The following is a 20,138-nucleotide window of genomic DNA, read 5'->3' on the forward strand; positions in this document are numbered from 1 at the left end:
AAAAGATAATTGCGACTTTTTATCTCACAATTGCGAGTTTACATCTCGCAATTCTGACTTTATTTCTCAGACTTGTGAGATATAGAGTCAGAATTGCGTGATATATTTCTCAGAATTGTGAGATATAGAGTCAGAATTGCGTGATATAAAGTCGCAATTGTGTGTTATAAAGTCAGAATTGCGAGATATAAAGTCAGAATTGCGAGATATAAAGTCAGAATTGTGTGAAATAAAGTCGCAATTGCTTATAGTCAGAACTGCAAGATATAGTCAGAATTGTGAGATATAAAGTCGCAATTGTGTGTTATAAAGTCAGAATTGTGAGATATAGAGTCAGAATTGCGTGATATAAAGTCGCAATTGCTTCTTATAAAGTCAGAATTGCAAGATATAAAGTCAGAACTGCGTGAAATAAAGTCGCAATTGCTTATAGTCAGAACTGCAAGATATAGATTCAGAATTGTGAGATATAAAGTCAGAATTGTGTGATATAAAGTCGCAATTGCGTGTTATAAAATCAGAATTGCGAAATATAAAGTCAGAATTGTGTGAAATAAAGTCGCAATTGCTTAAAGTCTAAGTGAATTATTATTTAACCTTTAGGCTACATTATTTGTTAACCCATGGTATTAATACAAACTACACAATAGTAAGAGCTGAACTGTTGCTTCATTTATCCCATTTAGAAAAAGTGCTAATTTGGAATTCCACCATGGAAAAAGTGGGCCGGTCTTGGGCCTGAAACTCCCGGGCTGAAAAGTGGCCACACTCCGGCCCTGACTCTACCGAAATTCGTTTATGCAAAATACGTTATAACCATAATTAAACTACTAAACTATACCAGTTCCATCTCTATACAGCACTCTGACTCTGTAGGTCACGCCCAGTTAATAATATTAATGTCAAATTATAAAAAAAAAAATCTCTGGAATATATTATCTAATAATCATCCATAACACTTGAAACCTGCATCTAAAGAGTTTATGCTTGAGAAAGAAGGCAGGCTCTGGACTTTATCACTGTCATTACGTAAACTACACTTCATTGAAGTAAACAACGAAGCCTTAGACAGAATAGAAACTAGAGAAGAATACTTAGCTGACGTGTTTAATGACTGTTCCAGTAGATTAGAAGATGGTTTTATGAGTGTGATCATTATAAATACAGAACAATCTCTCAGCAACTCACACAAAGCTCAAATCAGCATTGCTAGAAGGAACATCTCAAACCAGACCACCTCTAACCATTATTATGGAGTAAGTACTTTTCCAATAAAGATGTGAAAAAAATCTAGTTTAATGTAGGAATTTAAAGTGATTTACCAGACTAAACTCAAGATTGTGTAAAAATGTTGTGGCTTAATTGAAATTGTTGATCATCTGTCATGACATTACGACATATTTGTATGTAAACCAAAACACAGCTTTTGTAACTCTTCATTAATAGATCTTTATTTCTGAATGTGTCAGTAAATCTAGTCTAAAACAACGTCTTGAGAGGCTGGAGTGCCACTTCACCTGGGATCTGGGGCAACATCGAAATCAGCTCCAAGGGATGAAGAGGAAAATGCAGAATGTGGACCAGGAAACATGCACTTGGCCGGTTCACTATTACAACCTGCTGGGCTACATCCATCAGACTCTTGGCTCCAACACAGAGGCAGTGAAGCACCTGCACAAAGCAGAAAGTGTGGTCCAGGAACAGGGAACAGAAGAGGCAGGAGTCCAGCTTCTGGTCAATAAAGCAAACCTGGCTTGGGTCTACTTCCATTTGGCAGAGATGGATAAGAGCAAAGGATATCTAGAAGAGGTGGAGAGGCTTCAGCGAATGCATCCTGCTCCACCTGGATGCACTTTACACCCTGAAGTCAGTGGAGAAAAGGCCTGGACGCTGGTGAAGTTTAACAAGTCCAAGAAGCGGCAGGCGATTGATTACTTTAAGATGGCTCTAAATGCAGAATCAGATAGGAAGGAATGGCACAAAGGACTTGCCATTGCCATGAACATGGAATTTGCACAGTCTGAATTCACTCTAGATGAGATTGTAGAGCAACTGAAAATTGCACATGAAAATGAACCAAATAGTTTGTTACTTTATTCTCATTATTTACTAAAACTGTGCAAACAGAAAAAGGTGTGCATTGAAAGGGAGATACAAGGTTTACTAGAAAGATCTCTTGAAACTGAAAACCTGGAGAGTTTTCATGTTATTCTCAGGTATTATAGTGAACAAGGTTCTTTAGATAAAGCTATTCGAATATCAGAGAAGGCTCATGAAAAGTTCCCCACTTCAGTTAAAGCGTTGAAACAATTGGCAGACTGCTACAAATGGAAGGTTTACAACATGAACGACAGCGAGGAAAGGGAGATTTTGGCTAGGAAATCCATTAAGCTCTTTGAGGAGGATCTTAGATATTACCCTCACTCATACAAAGTAAAGATAGACCTTGCATCGCTGCATTGTTACACACATGAAATTGAGAAGGCAGATGAGATTTACAAGAATCTCCTGTCAGAGGAAAATGATATTTCTCCTCATAGACAGCAGCACTTATTTTATAGTTATGCCCAACATCTAAATCATAATAAATCACAATCCAGAGATTCAGTCTCCTTTTACATGAAAGCAGCAGAAATCCAAGTAATGACAGAATGCAAACAAAAGAGTATAAAAGTCCTTAAAAGCATTATGAGGAGGGGCAGAGACCCTCACTGTATGGAAATTCAGCATTTTCTGGAGGGAATTAAAGCTTCTGATTAAAATGTGCTCTAACACATCAGGCAAGGTATGAACAATGTCCCAACGTCATACATCAATCCTCAAAAATCATTATGGAGGATCTTTAAATTTCACTCAATGCAGAAACCATAATGAAGAAATGGGACAACTATCTTAATTCCCAATCTCTAGTCAATATACTGTATTCAGTGTTATATTTGTTGTGTTAATGGACTGTATATTCCAATACCTGTTCATTGTTTCCATTGATGTAAAAAAAAATTCTGGGATCATATGCTTATTGCATCTAGTTATAACTATTGCTCACATATGAGACAGAAAACCCTTTCGCAACTGCTTTCCTTTGAGACTTTCATTTCTGAAATGTGGATATACAGATGTGTTGCTTAAAGTAGCTACATGTTTCAAATACAAGAATAAACATGTCTCTCTTTCATTTCTGTTTAGTTTTTTAGTTTGTTGATAAGATTTACTTGACCTGCTCAGTTGATTTTGCAACTTAGTTTTCAGTGTGCAGTAACATACAAATTAAAACCTTTTTCTTACAGTGTCTCAAAAGTTGAGTGCATTTTAAACATGATTTTTCTGTTTTCCATTTTCTTAAGGAAACTTTGAAGCTTGCCAGTGGAAAGGCTGATGATACATTGTGACAAATTGAATGTTATTTACTGTAAACAGAACAGTTACAAGTCACTTTCAAATAAATGTGTATTGTTGAGAATCACAAGGTATTTAATGTATTTTCTAAAAATGTAAAAAAGAAATTAAAATTGTTTCCCTTCTTGTCAAAAACCCATAATTCCTATCAAAGGCACAGTATTCATGAGCTACAGGCTATCTGATACTGCTTACAGTATCTAATATTATTCTTGTTTCCTTGGTAATGATTTAGCCATATTTTTCAAGAGTCTAAAGTCCAAAGAAAGCTCTGTTGATTGATGCAGAATTAAAGGCCCGTTCACACCAAGCACGATAACTATAAAGATAACGATAAAGATAACTATATATGCGTCCACACCAACGACCGATAACGGTCTTTTTATTCTAAGCACGCGTGCGCCCGGATGATCCAGATCCATTTTAAATGCGCGAGACCTTTAAATTAGAGTGGATTCTGATTGGCTGTCAGTGTTTTATCGTTCGACAGCTGGAAAAAAATCGTTCTGAAAGTGATCCCAACGATATCGTTCCTCATATCTTTATCGTTATAGTTGTGGTGTGAACTCTGTTATTCTTTTAATATGGAGAACGATTTTTAGAATTATATCTTTATCGTTATCTTAAAGGCCCGTTCACACCAAGCACGATAACTATAAAGATAACGATAAAGATAACTATATATGCGTCCACACCAACGACCGATAACGGTCTTTTTATTCTAAGCACGCGCGCGCCCGGATGATCCAGATCCATTTTAAATGCGCGAGACCTTTAAATTAGAGTGGATTCTGATTGGCTGTCAGTGTTTTATCGTTCGACAGCTGGAAAAAAATCGTTCTGAAAGTGATCCCAATGATATCGTTCCTCATATCTTTATCGTTATAGTTGTGGTGTGAACTCTGTTATTCTTTAATATGGAGAACGATTTTTAGAATTATATCTTTATCGTTATCTTTATAGTTATCGTCCTTGGTGTGAACGGGCCTTTATAGTAATCGTCCTTGGTGTGAACGGGCCTTAAGGAAAGCTCTATTTAACACATTTGGCATATTTAAAACATTACAACATTCAGCAGAATTCTGCATAAAACATTCAGTAGAATTCAAAACATTCCCCAAAAAAAAAAATCAACATAGAAAATGTGGAAATAAAAGAAGCAGATTTGATTTCATCTGGTCCACGAGCTATCATATTGATAGCAGCACTAAAATCAATAACACTTTTTTGACACTGAATAGGGTGACATTTGATTTGAGTGTTTTAAGGCCAATGAGCTTGACTATTTGAAAACAGTAGTGCATGTAGCTGTACACACTACTATTCAAAAGGTTGGGATCACTTTTATTCAGCACAGGAACATTAAATTGATTAAAAGTGACAGTGAAGGCATTTATAATGTTACAAATGATTTATATTTCTGAACCAATGATGTTCTTTTAAACTTCCTATTCAAAACTGTTTCACAGTTTCCAAAAAAAAAGCAGCACAACTGTTTTCAACAAATAGGTGAGCATTAGAGGCTTTTTGTTAAAAACCTTAAAATATTACAGACCCCAAACATTTGAATGGTAGTGTACATTATAAATACTTTGAACTGTGAATAAAGCAGTATACATGTAACTACTTGGCAAAGGACATCGTTCATTTATCTGACCAGCCAATCAGATATCAGCTTGAGAGACACATTACAATATCAAATGAGTATCAAATATGAAACACTTTCTTTTTTAGCAAACTCATTAAAATATTTGGAACAATGACAGAAGTTACTCTCAAGCACAAAATGTCACCTTTTTAAATCACCAAATTCTAAATAAAATCCTGTCTTTTGGCAGTAGAGCCGTGAGTTTGAGCATGTGTTTGTGGCAGTCCATCTGACGGATGAGAGCTTTGGATCAGAAACACAGAATAAACTCTCATATAACCCTGTTTAATTCCAGAGGAGGCACTTTCATGTTTCTTGACAGCAATATTGCTGTAATTTTCTGCTGCTTTAGAAATCTCCAGTACCTGGTTGTGAGTCAGTTTAAGCAAGAGCTCCCTCTAGTGCAGCGGATGATCACTCTCACAGCAGCCAGAATCACAGCACTGCAGATCAGAGAAACTCCACTGAGGAAGAATGTAGATGTGTAGGAGCCTGTCTGATCCAATAGCCAACCTGAGAGAGAAATTTCACAAAACACTCTGATTTAGTTAAATATACTGCAGGCACATACAAGTGAATAAGCAACAGTATGTGTAAACAGTAACTCCGTAACTACAGTAACTTGTGTGATTGATTCTTGGCATGTATTGGAAAGTTTGTGAGCGTGAAAGAGAGAGTGGGTAAATCTTCTTTGACCTCCAATAGGTGGGCTGATGAGGTAGGGGATGGCGTGGAGGAAGTAAACAACTCCCAGAGCTGAGGTCAGTTGGGTGGAGCTGACAGTGTCCGAGGTCACCACAGGAATAAGTGCCACGTAAGCTCCGTCAAAGTAGCCGTAGATGAGAGAAAAGGGGACGAGGAGGGAAAAACCACTGCAGCAGAGGCAGAAAGAGACAGCTCAGCCCTTCTGATCCCACAGCCAGCATGTAACTCACCACCCTATATGGCCTCAAACACCTAAACATAAACACACACAAGATACAGATCAAACCGCAGAGTTAGATGGGAATCGTTAAGAATTACAGTAATAAACAGTTCCATTAACAGTATTTTTAGTACGTTCAAGGAATTAATAAAAAAAGAGAAGATATTTTTAACAATACGGTAAATACATTTTTAGAATACGTGTTTGTTCAAGCTTCTAATGACATTTCAGTGCTTTTGTCCTTTTTCATTTGTCGTTGGTTGATACATTGGTTGATAAAGTGAGATTAAGTACATAAAGTATATTTGTGCTAATTAACATATTTAAATATCGCAGGTTTGAGTAATAAACTGAGTTTGCATTTCACCGTTTTTATTCATTTTAAGGAATACTGAATCTGTTTTTGTGCAAGTGAGATGAGTAAATGCATGTTTAAATGTATTTTGCAATTTCTCTCAAAATGGGGACAAGAGAGGCGTCAGTCAATAAATGGGAAAACTTGCATTAATTATTTGACAAAGTAACTTACTTGGGAAAAGTAATTGATTACTTGTAATGTGTTATCCCAGCACAGTACATTAGTAGACATGAATGTGATTTTATAGATAGATTACAGTACCACAAATTGAATTAAATGTCTACCTCCACAGGTTCTATGAAGTAAACCGATGTCGGTTTAGATGCGTAGATGTAACTCTCAAATATTGCAATTTACGAGAAAATAAGAAAAAAAATTTTTCACAACAACCGTACTTACTTTCTATCAGCAATCCATCCGAAAGTGATAGTTCCGACAATCCATGACACTCCAAGTATGGACATAAGTAATGCTGCCTGTTGAGGGCTGACGCCTGCGCTCAGTGAATATGGTACAAGATACACAAATGGCACACTGCAACCGTATGCAAGGAACAGGAAGGACACCAACAGCAACAGGAAGTCTGGTATCAACAGGAAGGAATATTCTCTCAGTACGAGTTTCCTTATGATAGACCATACATTTTCCTTGGACTCCTTCAGTATGTGTTTACCACCTTTGATTGTGCCAGAGTGGTGTGGTTAGTGTTTGCTTCAGATTTTGATTCTGGGATAGCTGGCAAGTCATCTGATTGTATTAAAGCTGGGACTGAGATGTTCCGTTCATCTGCGCTTCCGTTCACGGTCTCTGAGTCTTCAGAGAGATCCTGTCTATGGTTTAGCCCTTCATCGGAGTGTGTATGCTTTGCATCAGAGGGCCCTGACTTATCTGCCTCCATCTGTTCTTTTCCATGTTGTCAGCTTGTTCTTTCCACCCTCTGTCTTTCATCATTTTATCCGTATCCATATGTTTTACCTCCACTGATCTCTGTTCCTGTGCACTCAATTCAACATTGAGGACTCCATCAGCAAGTTTCACATTCAGCAGATCAACCTTTTTGTTACCCTCCAAGTCCATCTCCTTCTGCCTCCCTCTTTGGCCTTCCAAAGGCCTCATAAGGGCTCCACAGACACACAGGTGAGACACCAAACCCCCCAGAATGAGCAGCGCACCCCTCCAGGAGAAGAACTCAATGAGGAGTTGCACAGCCGGTGCTAGTATGAAGGTTCCAATGCCGCTGCCGGACATGGCGATCCCGTAAGCCAGCGCTTTTCTCTCGCTGAAGTAAGAACCCACCATGGCGATTGCAGGAGTGTAGCTGAGAGCAAATCCCAAACCTGTGCAGAAAATCAGGAAGGCTAGTATTCAAGACTACAGATATGCATGGCTAGTTTGTTGTAAATTAAAGGTACACTATGTACACTATGTTCAAAATGAACAGTAGCAGGAAATATTGTTTTTGTAAATGAACATGAGTGAAAAATATATAATTCAAGTAACTTACAGCGAGCTTACCTCAAGAACCTTGAGCATCACCGGCGTGATTCGGCGCGAATCATCTCCTCCCTGGTAAAGAGGTGGTTTTCACGAACAGTTTTGACACGTTAAGGTAGGCCTATACATGTTTTATTTTCAACAATATAGTAAAAACAAAATAGTTGCTGTCGTTAACAGACTTTTATCTACTAACGTTACTGAACTGACTGGAACTGGATTATGTTCACTCAAAAGTCACCTTATTGGTTGGTTCAGTTCGACTAGCTAATTTAAATAACGGTCGCGTTATAAAAAATAACACATTAAAGTGTGTAAGCACATCAGTCTACTCATATTGTGTTAAATGCTTTGAGTAAATACCCAAGTTGTGTAAACTTTAAACTACACATGGATATGTGTAAAATAGATTATTTTTTTATACACAGTTTTAGTTAATATTGACACAAAATGTGTAAATTAGAGTGTTACACATAATTTGTGTAATTTTTCTACACATTCCTTCTAAGAGTGTAGGCATTATTGTCCGACTCCAGGTCGAAATGAACACCGTTACTGAGAGTTTCTGATATTATCATCATTCCGTGAGATGAAATTGTCCTGAGAGACTGAGCGTGGACTCATGAAGCTCCGCCCCCTGTGCCGTGCAGCAGCAGCTTATTTGCATTTAAAGGGTACACACTAAAACAGCACGTTTTTCTGAGCCCCAAAAAATGACAATTTAAACATGCTGTAAAAAAATTATCTGTTGGGTATTTTGAGCTAAAACTTCACATACACACTCTGGGGACATCAGAGACTTATTTTACATCTTGTGAAAAGGGGCGTAATAGGTCCCCTTTAAGGTTTACTTTTTGTGTGAAACTAATGCCCGCACTGATCACATGTGTGTGGCTTCACTCCAGTGTGGATCTTCATGTGTTCGTTAAAGGGATTTTTCTGTGCAAAACTCTTCCCACACTGATCACATGTGTGCGGCTTCTCTCCAGTGTGGATTTTCATGTGATTTATAAGGGTTTGTTTTTGTGCAAAACTCTTCCCACACTGATCACATGTGTGCAGCTTCTCTCCAGTATGAGCACTCATGTGACGTTTAAGACTTTTTTTTGTGTGGGAAACTCTTTCCTACTCTTCTTTTCTGTGAGCAACTCAAAGATTTGTCCAGTTTTGACATGATGTTTCTCCTCCACTTAATTCAGTTGTTCACTCTCCGCTTTCTCCTCCATCAGGTCTAAAATTAAAGATAAAAAGGTTTAATTTTAAGTAAAAAAATTAAAAGACAGAAATGTGAAGGGAAAAGACAAAAATGATAATAGCAGATAGTAGACAATTTCTATACAAAAATATGATAGTTTTGATGAATGTTTATAAATTAATTATATGCCCATGGAACTTGAATAGGCTAATTCATTATAATAATACTCTTCCAAATATTGTTTTTAAAGCTAGGAATGCACAAGTGTGAATATGTGAGTGCAAAAACCGATCAGGCAGAGTGTTTCCATACAAAGAAATACAGAAAACAGAAAAAAGTGAGGAATGGAGATATCATAGATTATGTCTATAATGTAAAAGTATTGAATTAGTAGATTACTAAATAATGAATAAATACAAGTTCAATATTCATTAAGGATGCACCGAAATTTCGACCACAGAAAATTGCATTTTCGATTTTTGTCCAAACTTAACATCAGAATCAGCACAATCATTTCCATTAGCCTACCCTTCAAATTGCGCATGTTTTAATGGAAATACGTCGATTTCGCAAAAACTCCAATTTATCGTAAAAATGTTTTTGCGTGAGGTGGTTTTTCAGGCAATTTGAAAAATAAACATTTCACAAAACTGCAATGGAAACAGTTTTTGCGCATTTACAGGTCACCTGACGTAGATGACGCAGTATGTTTGGACAGAATACAAGGCAGAGTTATTTATTAAATTCATAAAAGACAAAAGAATTACAGGAATACTGGATTCTAAACCTCAAAGAAATGCTACAATCAAGATCTTGAAGCAGATATGAGGGAGAAACATCAGCCGTTCCAAGTATAAGGGTCTTTCCTTACCATTAATGCTTGGATAACACACATAGGCCTACCTCTCCTTCTTTTAATAATAATAATAATGTTGATTTCATACATTTTCGTCTTAAAACGGTTCACAATGTGAAGTTTATGCAACAATAACACTCTAACTATTCAGAAAACATTTCTTACCCTAATATCTTTATCTTCAAATTGCGTTCTCCTTCTTCTTAGGTAAATCCAATGTAAGCTCAGAGCGTGTCTTCCAAACTCAAAGAAAAGCAGAGGAATGATGAAGTTTGGTGCTTTGTTTTTGAGGTAATAAGGGCGTTTATGTGGACGATTTGCACGCGCCTAAGAGGCTACATATTTTTGGTTTCATACAAATTACTTAAACAGTGAGTATTTGTTTTCGTTTTGAATCAGGTAATTTAAAAGTACACACTTAAATGTTTATAAAGATATATTGCTCATATATGTGTGACAAGTATTAGCTGAGTTTTGTTTCAGTTTATAGACGTGCTCCGGAAAAAAAAGTTCACGGAGACGGAGAGGCAGCACACCCTGTTTATTTTCTTTCTTTTACAAAAGCACAATGTTTTGTTTTGATTGCAAGTGGGCACATACAAAAGTACACATCTTACAGATTATTTTTTCTTTTTTTTTTTTCTTTTTTTTTTTTTTTCTGTATGACCATAAATGATGGAGTAATTTAAGTCTATTGTGCTACTAGTGAAGAAAATCCAGCAAAACGCGCCGGCATGTTTGTCGCAACAAAGAGAAACTTAACAAGAGCAACTTAATTTACATTAAAACAGGATAAAAGGCTTAAGATTTGGATGTTCTGGGTTAATTCTGACGCCAGTGAACCCAAGGTGATTCGTGTGCCTTGCCATTGCTATAATATTATGGGGATACTTATTTAAATAATCAATCAACAATACTATTGATCAGCATTACCAAACGTGGACGTTTTACACTAGAAACAAACACTGATGTACTATTTTATTTAATACTGTGAAGCTGCTTTGATACAATCTGTATTGTGAAAAGCGCTATATAAATAAAGTTGACTTGACTTGACTTAATAAACTTCATTTTTGAGATCTTTCCTAATGCAAATGAAGTTGCTATTGTTGTAACAGCTGTGGTCTGTATGTTAATGAAGTTGTGACACCCCATTGTCTGAGAAGGTTCTCTGTGTCCCACACCCAGTCCCATTCTACAATTGACTACCATTTGTTCAGGATGTGATCAACCCAAATGGTGAAGAAACAATATAACTTGACTTTCTTTCATCTGTATGATAATTTAGCCATTTTGGGGATGAGCTCATTCTAAAATATAGTTTGGAGTAGAATCTGATTCGAGGCAGACAACAATTTCTTACATCAACTAATTATCATGATTGAGGATCCAGAGATTCAGTGTTACTGTTGATGGTGAGTAGAGAATTACAGTGTACTTTTACTGTCCTTTTCATATTCTCATATTATCACTGAACTCTGTCAGATATGTTCAGTTACATCAGTGTATCATATTAGCATTTAGTATAATATCAGTCTTTTGTTGTACAGAAGATCAAACTGAGACATTCACCACATCAACGGTCTCTCTTTAGCCGTTACAGTTTCAGACCCCCGTACTACATCACAGTCTCCTCCTCCTCCTCCTCCAGTCTCAGTGTCTCTGATAGTGTTGATCTCTTCTTCTGCTGCTGGATCTCTGATGATCGTGGCTGTTATCATGATCTTCTGTATGTGCAGGAAACACAAACACACAGGTACTGTAGATGCACCTACAGCTCATACATCTGTAAACAATGTGGAGCAATAATATTATAGGAAAATACATGTTTTGATTGAACATGTCTGTCATTATTGCAGACGAGACTCGCGCTGATGCAACACTCTACACACACATTGGACAAATAATGGTAAGTGTCTCTTCAGTGACATTTACATTTATTCATTTAGCTTTTTTTTCCAAATGTAATGAACATGGCAAAACAACTGCATAACATAGCAATTTAAACCACTGTTTAAAATGTGTATGATTGCACACTGCACATTAAATACAACATACTGCCAAATATGTTTAACAAGGAATAGGCAATGTCTGTCCTGTTAATTTCTCTGAACAGTTCAGAAACTGTAGCTCCTACAGTTTTTGCATCTGAAACATCAGGTTTGTTTTTCTCCTTTTGTGTTCCTTACAGAAATCTGAAATGACGGAGGTGGTTTAGATGCCTCACCACAAATCAATGATCAAACTCTCTGTGATTCTGTTTCTTTACAAATTATGTGCTGATCATCGTATTGACATTTGTTGGGTGTACAGTAAATTACTATATAAAAGAAAAAAAAGGCATTTCAAATAAAGAGTTTGAACTCACTATTGTTTTATGGTGCGTAATTTTAAACACATTTTATCTTATTTTAATTATTCTCAGGTTAGGTAAAGTACGTCAAATCTGTCCTAAATAATAAGCATTTGAATTTCCATACTTACAATATTTAGATCACAGAAGACTTCTCTGTGGTCAGTTCAGCTCAATCTTTTGTAAAACAGAGACTTATGGCAGACGAGCTTCTTAATTTCAATTATATATATTTATTAAATACAGATTAACTAGTTTACATAAAAGGTACTAATATATATAAAATAAAATAAAAAAAGTAAATCAAAACCAAATAATTTACAAGCTTTTAACTTCATGAGGCACAATGGCAAGGCATCTAACACCGGAGAGACCGTCCTTGGTGAATCAGCGTCTGACTGGACATGTCATTCCAGCTCTTTTTAAAGTCCATCAACTTTTTGACATCTTCAGTAATCCCCTCCTGGAAACCCCCTAGGACTTGGTCATTAAAGCCTTTCCCTCTTCGTCCTCCTTCTTCTGGACCTTTTCTTCATCGCTGTATCTTCTGTGTCTCGTCCGCAACACATAGACGGTAATGCTTGCATTTTTCTTCTTTCTTTGGCAAAGCTCTTTCTAATACAGTTTCAATTTCTCTCTACTCTGCCATATGCTTAATAAATGCTTACAACATTCAGTGTGGTATGTTTTTCTTCATAAACCATTTTCCCAATATATGGTTACAATGATTATTACAAGTGTCTTACATTATATAACACTTTCTTAATAAATTGTTTAACAACAACTTCTGGTGTCTTTCTTTATAAAACCACTTTCTTAATACAGTTACAATTGTGGTTTACTACGACACATAAATACTTCATATACCAAAAGGCATAATTATAATAAATAATTGCATATTCCATAACACTATAAACCAGTATGTTTCTCATATACTGAATATACTGAATTCTTTAAATCCATTATTATACTATTTTGAACAAACATTCAACACAATTATGGAAAAACAAGCATTCATTTTCATAATACTCATTCACAATGAGACCTGAAAAAACTATTCAGACAGTAAGATTTGTAACTTTAGTGTGAACACAGAATATCAGAGCGACACTGAGCTTTTATCACTTCAGTCCTCATGAAATCAGTCACTTTACATTTAAGATTTCACATTCCCATCTTATAAGGAGACAGAGACAGATTTACTTGAGAAAAAAAAAATAGCACGGTGTCTATATTTTTACAAGGTTTATAAGAAGGCAATCATTTAAAGTATTTAAGCATACATTGAATAAAAAATTAACAAATGTAACAGTGCAAGAGCATAAAATAAAAAATAAGCCATCAAAAAAAAAAAGCATATATACTGTACACACATCAAGTTCAGTTTGAGTATTTCTGATATAATCTGTAAAAAAATTACAATAATCAAGCCTTCTTACAAAGTGTAACAAACTAAATCACCATAAAGCAGTCAAAATGACTTTTAATACAAGAATAATATGATCAGCATACGTGTAGAAGACAGTTTTACATTAACTTCATAATGAACAAAAAAAATTTCTGTTTATGCCAAATTTAACAAAACTCTTCATGTATTAATTTCACATCTCAAAAGCACACATGGTTGACTTCAAACACTGTTAATGTGTCTATTGTTACAGTAAATCATCACTGTTGGCAGTCTCATCTTTCTAAGGATCGTTTGTTTCGTTCTTTTCCGCATCATCTGTGAGAAAACGAATGAAGAAGTTAAAAAGAGAAAGAAACAGTCTTACGTCTGCCTATAGCACTGACGCAGCATTGCATTTCAATTTACTGTATTAACAGTGTTTATTAAACTAACTAATGAAGCCATATTAAAGATTTAATGCTGAGTGTTATCAACAGAGTCAGGGCTCCTGCTGTATTAATTAAACTGTTTGTTTAAACAGTGAAGCTTTTCATTCAATGTAAAATTTACTTGCTTAACAGACCATTGAAAAATTATCAATGCATATATATCCTGCTGGAAAATGAAGGAAGCATGAAGTGCTCTGAAAATGTCCTGGTAGACGGCTGCGTTGACTCTGGATTTAATAAAGCACAGTGGACCAAAGTCCTCTTTTCTGATGAGAGCAAATTTTGCATCTCATTTGGAAACCAAGGTCCCAGAGTCTGGAGGAAGAATGGAGAGGCACACAATCCAAGATGCTTGAAGTCCAGTGTGAAGTTTCCACAGTCTGTGTTGGTTTGGGGAGCCATGTCATCGGCTGGTGTTGGTCCACTGTGCTGTCCACTCAACGCAGCCGTCTACCAGGACATTTCCAGAGCACTTCATGCTTCCTTCAGCAGACAAGCTTTATGGAGATGCTGACTTCATTTTCCAGCAGGATTTGCACCTGCCCACACTGCCAAAATAACCAAAACCTGGTTCAATGACCATGGTATCACTGTGTAATTACTGTGTGATTTCATGTAATATTCTAATTTTTTGAAATCCTGTTTTCGTGGGTTTTATGAGCTGGAAGCCCAAATTATGTACAAATGAACAACTAAATACTTGAAATCGTTTAAGTTGTGGGCCCTGAATCTATAATCTATGGAAGTTTAACGTTTTGAATGGAATTTTAAAATAAATAAACTTTTCCATTATATTCAAATTTTTTGGAAAGGGTCTGTATGTTTAGTTGTAAGAAATACGTGACCTGATCTGTCCAGGATATGATGCCTCTTCAGTCTAGTTAAACAGCTTCTTTGTAATTGTAATGTGATTAAAATATATTTAAAATATTTAATATCTTCATAATAAATTAATGAGGGCACATCATACACAGACACAGCAAATAGTGCAAATGTTGCTGAGATCAAACACTGTCGTATCTGCAGTTACTATGTTCAGTTTGAGTTTTCTACAGACACACAGATGCAGATCACAGTAGATCAGTGTCTGCCCTTCATCTGTTATTGTTTAACAGTATTCAGACTTCACTCAGGTTTATTTCCAAATTATGTGAACTGTGGGTGATACTTACCCGTAGGTCTTTTGCAGCAATGGCAAATCACACCAACAACTGCAAACACCAGCAGAATACCTGCTATAGCACCTGGAGACAGATCTGAATATGTAATGATAAAGACAGACATTAGTGTGAGTGTGTCTGATCTATAACACACACTATAAACATCAGCACTATATAACCTGAGTGTAGATCTGATACTGTAATGATAAAGACAGACATTAGTGTGAATATGTCTGGTCTATAACACACACTATAAACATCAGCACTATATAACCTGAGTGTAGATCTGATACTGTAATGATAAAGACAGACATTAGTGTGAATATGTCTGGTCTATAACACACACTATAAACATCAGCACTATATACAGTGCTATGCATAAGTTTAGACACCCATGCTAAAGTTGACTAAAAAGAGGAATAAAAAAAATCATCTTTTTGAAATTGAACTTAATGCCTTAATTAAAAAAATTAGGAAAAATCCAACCTTTAAGGACACCGATTTTCTTTGTGAATGAATAATGTATCATAAATAAATAAATGTTATTCCTTAAAATACAGGGTGCATAAGTCTGGACACCCCTATGTTAAATTCCCATAGAGGCAGGCAGATTTTTATTTTTAAAGGCCAGTTACTTCATGGATCCAGGATACTATGCATCCTGATAAAGTTCCCTTGGCCTTTGGAATTAAAATAGCCCCACATCATCACATAGCCTTCACCATACATAGAGATTGGCATGGTTTTATTTCAGTTAGCCTAATAGCTGGTTTGATTTGCATTGAGAGATGATCTTATGGAAAGTACTCCATGCCAATCTCTAGGTATGGTGAAGGCTATGTGATGATGTGGGTCTATTTTAATTCCAAAGGCCAAGGGAACTTTATCAGGATGCATAGTATCCTGGATCCATGAAGTAACTGGCCTTTAAAAATAAAAATCTGCCTGCCTCTATGGGAATTTAACAATTTAATTTATTTTTCAACTTCCGGTTGAAGCAAAATGACATATAGGACACATACCTCTCGTTGAGCATAAAAAAAGTCTCTACCCCATTCCTGTGAGGAGTTATGGCTGTTTAAAGAAACCACCAAAACTAACTAAAACGACTAAAGCTATAGCTAAGTAAACTAGTAGAGAATGAATGCTGCTGCTACAGGGATATGTTGGGGATGAGGAATCATCAGAAATATACTTGTTTGAAAACTGGCGTGGTCCAGTTAATTACCATTACAATATCCATATTACCATTCTTTTCCCAAAACGCTGGGGCAGACCTACCGGTATTCACTAAAGTCACTGTCACTTACCACAGACAATGATGAGCAGCTTCAAAGTCCGTTGGTAACCGTTGGTTCGTTGTTCCAAACTCATTCAAATTATAAAGATCATGTGTGTGTGTGTGTGTGTGTGTGTGTGTGTGTGTGCGCCATGACGCTAAATATCCAGCATGTTTTTCAGGATTTTGAGAGTACTCTAAAATTCTATTGAAGTTCTGAGCCTATTGATCAACTAGTAGTTAAATCATCACAGAACCAATGATTTTAGTTAGATTTGTATATTTTTTTTCTGTGGAATGAGAATACTGTTTGGTGAAAAGAATGGCATATTGACTGATGTCATTACTTGAGGGAATAGTTGATTGCCAGTTAAGTAAAGATGAAAAATATAGGAAAAAAGTGAGAAAATTAAGCCAAAAAATCAAGTAGAAATGTGTTTTAAGAGTTATTTTTTTATTGGATGTTGTCACCACATATGTTCATCTAGAATGCATTTATTGACAGCTTACCCAACCCTCTGAGGATTTGAGGAAAACTTTCATTTTCCAAAATTTTCTATCAAAAAATGAAGGGTACATACACTAAAATGGCCACAATTTTTTCCACAATGTTTCCGGCAGAGCAGACCCTCCAATTATTGGTTCTTAGGGTCAAAGTAAACAGAAACAACACAAATAAAAAGTATGGCAGACCATGTCAGGTTCAACCCATTTTACTGAGCTTTTGAGACTTTGGCTCCTCGGCTACTGTCAAAGGTCTAATCTGTTCTGCTCTCTGTGGCCTAGGCTGAATCCGAAATCACCCCCTACACCCTCATTTACTATTCCCAACGTTAGTCCACTAATACTGTTCAATTGAAGAGGTGAATGAAAACAAGTGAGTGAATTCAGACACCCATCGTACAGTACATCGCTAGTAGATACACTCGTTATTGCGGGATTGAATGAGTGCACTCAATAATGTCCACTATGGTTTTGGACATAACTACAAATGGCTGTCCCCTCAAATAGTGCCCTTTCTGAGGGTATAGGGGCGATTTCGGATTCAGTCCTAGTTTTTCCTGAGTTGTCCTGATTTGTGATTACTTATACCTGGTGTCTAGTTGTCTCACTCGCTCCCATGTTTGGTCCATGCTTATAAGCCCTCAGTTCTCCCTCAGTGTTTGTCGGTTGTCATTTATGTTGGTGTGTAATGCTTTCCTGTCTCCTATATATGTGTCATTAAATTCTATTTCCTAGTGTTTATCTCCATCTTTGAGAGCTTTATTACATTTAACTTTACAACTTCATGGCACAAAAACTTGCCAGCACTTTGCAAAACATTCCAAAATGTGTCTGATCTATGACGCAATTGTAGGCAGCAGAGCCAAGTTGATTCTGCGGTAATTTGATCTAATATTTGATGTTTTTTTTTTAAATGCTGTAGATTTTTGTAGGCACAATAATTAACAAGATAATAAACAGCTGGATGACTGTTCCATTTGTTGACATGACATGGTTAGAATCACATGGAACATTTTATATAAGTTGGGTGTCCTCAGAGATAATCACCATTTTTATAATGAAACCATTATTTAAAAATATGATATTAATCATAATATCTCCATCTATAATACATCTATCTATGGGACCTCATTCATTGCTTTCAGAAACTTTATATTTAAAATAACTTGTTTCTGTATTTTTAAAATATATATATTTTATTAACATACTTTAATGACAGTGGAAAAAACCTCTATGCTTTCACTTTTCCTTTCTCCATGCTCTAATTATTCTTTATTCCCTATTTATTGCCTTCTTATGATGAATCTCTGTAAATATCAGTTCTACATTTTGGTTATCAGACACATAAACATGCAATTAATCTGCATCGTAGGGATACACAAAATTACTGGAACACCATCGGAATCCGCCAAAAAACTAAAATCATTGGCCTGGTATGAAAAATTATGCCGATATGCCTTTCCAATGAGATAAAATGTTGATTATGTGCCTACAATAACTCCCATGTGTGCTAGCAATAAGATCACATGAGCAGTGTGGTCATTCTTGAAGTGATTAGAGTCAATGTTTTGGACTGCAGCCCCGAAATAATGGAACATAAATAATGTGAACACTGAAGACTGAAGTAATGATGCTGAAAATTCAGCTTTGCCATCACAGGGATGAACACAGAAATTCATTACATTTTAAAATGTATTCAAATAGAAAACAGTTGTCTTAGTGAGCATAACAGACTTGTTTCATAAACATAAAACACAATCTAAATTATTCCCAACTTTTGACCAGTAGTGTGTACATCTTAGATAGTATCATTACTCTAGGTTGATTATCCTTTTAATAACACCAATAAAGCAGAGGCGTTGACGTTGTTAAGGGGGAAGCAGAAAATGCTCAACCTGATCTCATGGGGAAATGTAACTATTCTATGAGGTGGTGATTTCGTATTAATTCATATGATGATTATTAGAAAAAAGTAAGTACCTGAAGTTTAAGCTCACAAGTGTCACCACAAACATGGTTAGAATGCTAATGTTTCCATTTAGTTAAGCAGCTTTATCTTTAAGATGAAATCTGTAGATCTTCTTTTAAATAAACAAAGAGTCTAACGATTTTCCTGTAAAATAATGTTAATATCCTTTACGCTGAAATTTGAAAAAAGTTTTTTTCTGCACAGACTTGAGAATTGTTAGCAAATATTAATGACTGATTTAATGCAATCACATTGTATAGCATGGCAAAAAATAAAACAAACTCTACTCACCACTGAAAAGACCTTTGGCGGCTCTGCGGCGGCTGGTCAGTATATAGACGTCAGAGTCAGCGTTTGTGATGTTTGTGATGTTCAGAGATCCAGTCTGATTATCCAGCTGCAGTCTGTCTCTGAATCTCTCATCAAGAACATCTTCATATAATGGGAACTCACTGACCGCTCTGTTGATTTCATCTATACGGCTGCTTTCAGCTCCATACATCCACAGTATCTGATCATCTCTCTGTGTTTTAGTATCAGCCTGAAGAGTGACATCACCCTCTTTCACTGACATAATCTTCATTTCTAGAGAAAATACAGAAACAGTTTCTAAGAGATTAACATTTTATAACACTGTAAGTAATTTCAGTGAACACATGCAACTGAGTATCCACATCTATCTATCTATCTATCTATCTATCTATCTATCTATCTATCTATAATATAACTACAATAAAAAAGTGCATTGAATGTTAGAACAATTTTGCAACAAACCAGTATGTTTATAATTATGACAATATTATAAAATAATATTAGAAATTAAGAATTGTTCATTGAACAGTGAGTACAAATGAGCAATTGTTCAGGTAGTAAGATGAATGATACTGTAGTAGCGTTGGCCATCATCTGACCCAGTTTAAAAAGCACTAAAATATTTCCTTTGCACCATGAACACACATGACTGTACACTAAAAACATTTCAAATACATTTCTCACAAATATATCAGAGTCATAAATATATACGTTTTTAAAGGGTTATTTTATTTGAAGGGGGCAGTTGTGGCCTAATGGTTAGAGTCGGACTTGTAACCCGAAGGTCGTGGGTTTGAGTCTCAGTACCGGCAGGAAATGTAAGTGGAAGAGTGAATGAACAGCGCTCTCT

At 35.9% G+C, this 20,138-nt stretch overlaps 2 protein-coding genes and 1 pseudogene across 3 annotated transcripts in view; 1 reads left to right on the forward strand and 2 right to left on the reverse strand.

Moving 5' to 3' along the window:
* Window positions 1–20,138, reverse strand: part of LOC307169780 (uncharacterized protein) — a 59,472-nt gene that overhangs the window by 36,820 nt on the left and 2,514 nt on the right. The window lies entirely within an intron of this gene.
* LOC307170513 (interferon-induced protein with tetratricopeptide repeats 1-like) lies at window positions 1,252–3,389 on the forward strand (the record flags this gene model as incomplete). The annotated part of the gene is made up of 4 exons (XM_079891634.1): window positions 1,252–1,256; window positions 1,470–2,043; window positions 2,128–2,433; window positions 3,345–3,389. The coding sequence occupies 4 exons, from the start codon at window positions 1,252–1,254 to the stop codon at window positions 3,387–3,389; spliced, it is 930 nt and encodes a 309-aa protein (XP_079747760.1).
* Window positions 5,393–19,559, reverse strand: LOC307170514 (monocarboxylate transporter 12-B-like; annotated as a pseudogene). Its single transcript has 4 exons — window positions 19,268–19,559; window positions 6,727–7,664; window positions 5,741–6,001; window positions 5,393–5,557 (listed from the first exon to the last, which is right to left on the reverse strand). The product of its transcript is annotated as a monocarboxylate transporter 12-B-like (transcript).

This window comes from Squalius cephalus, assembly GCF_949319135.1.
Source record: "Squalius cephalus genome assembly, chromosome: 13".
Taxonomy (NCBI): Eukaryota; Metazoa; Chordata; class Actinopteri; order Cypriniformes; family Leuciscidae; genus Squalius; species Squalius cephalus.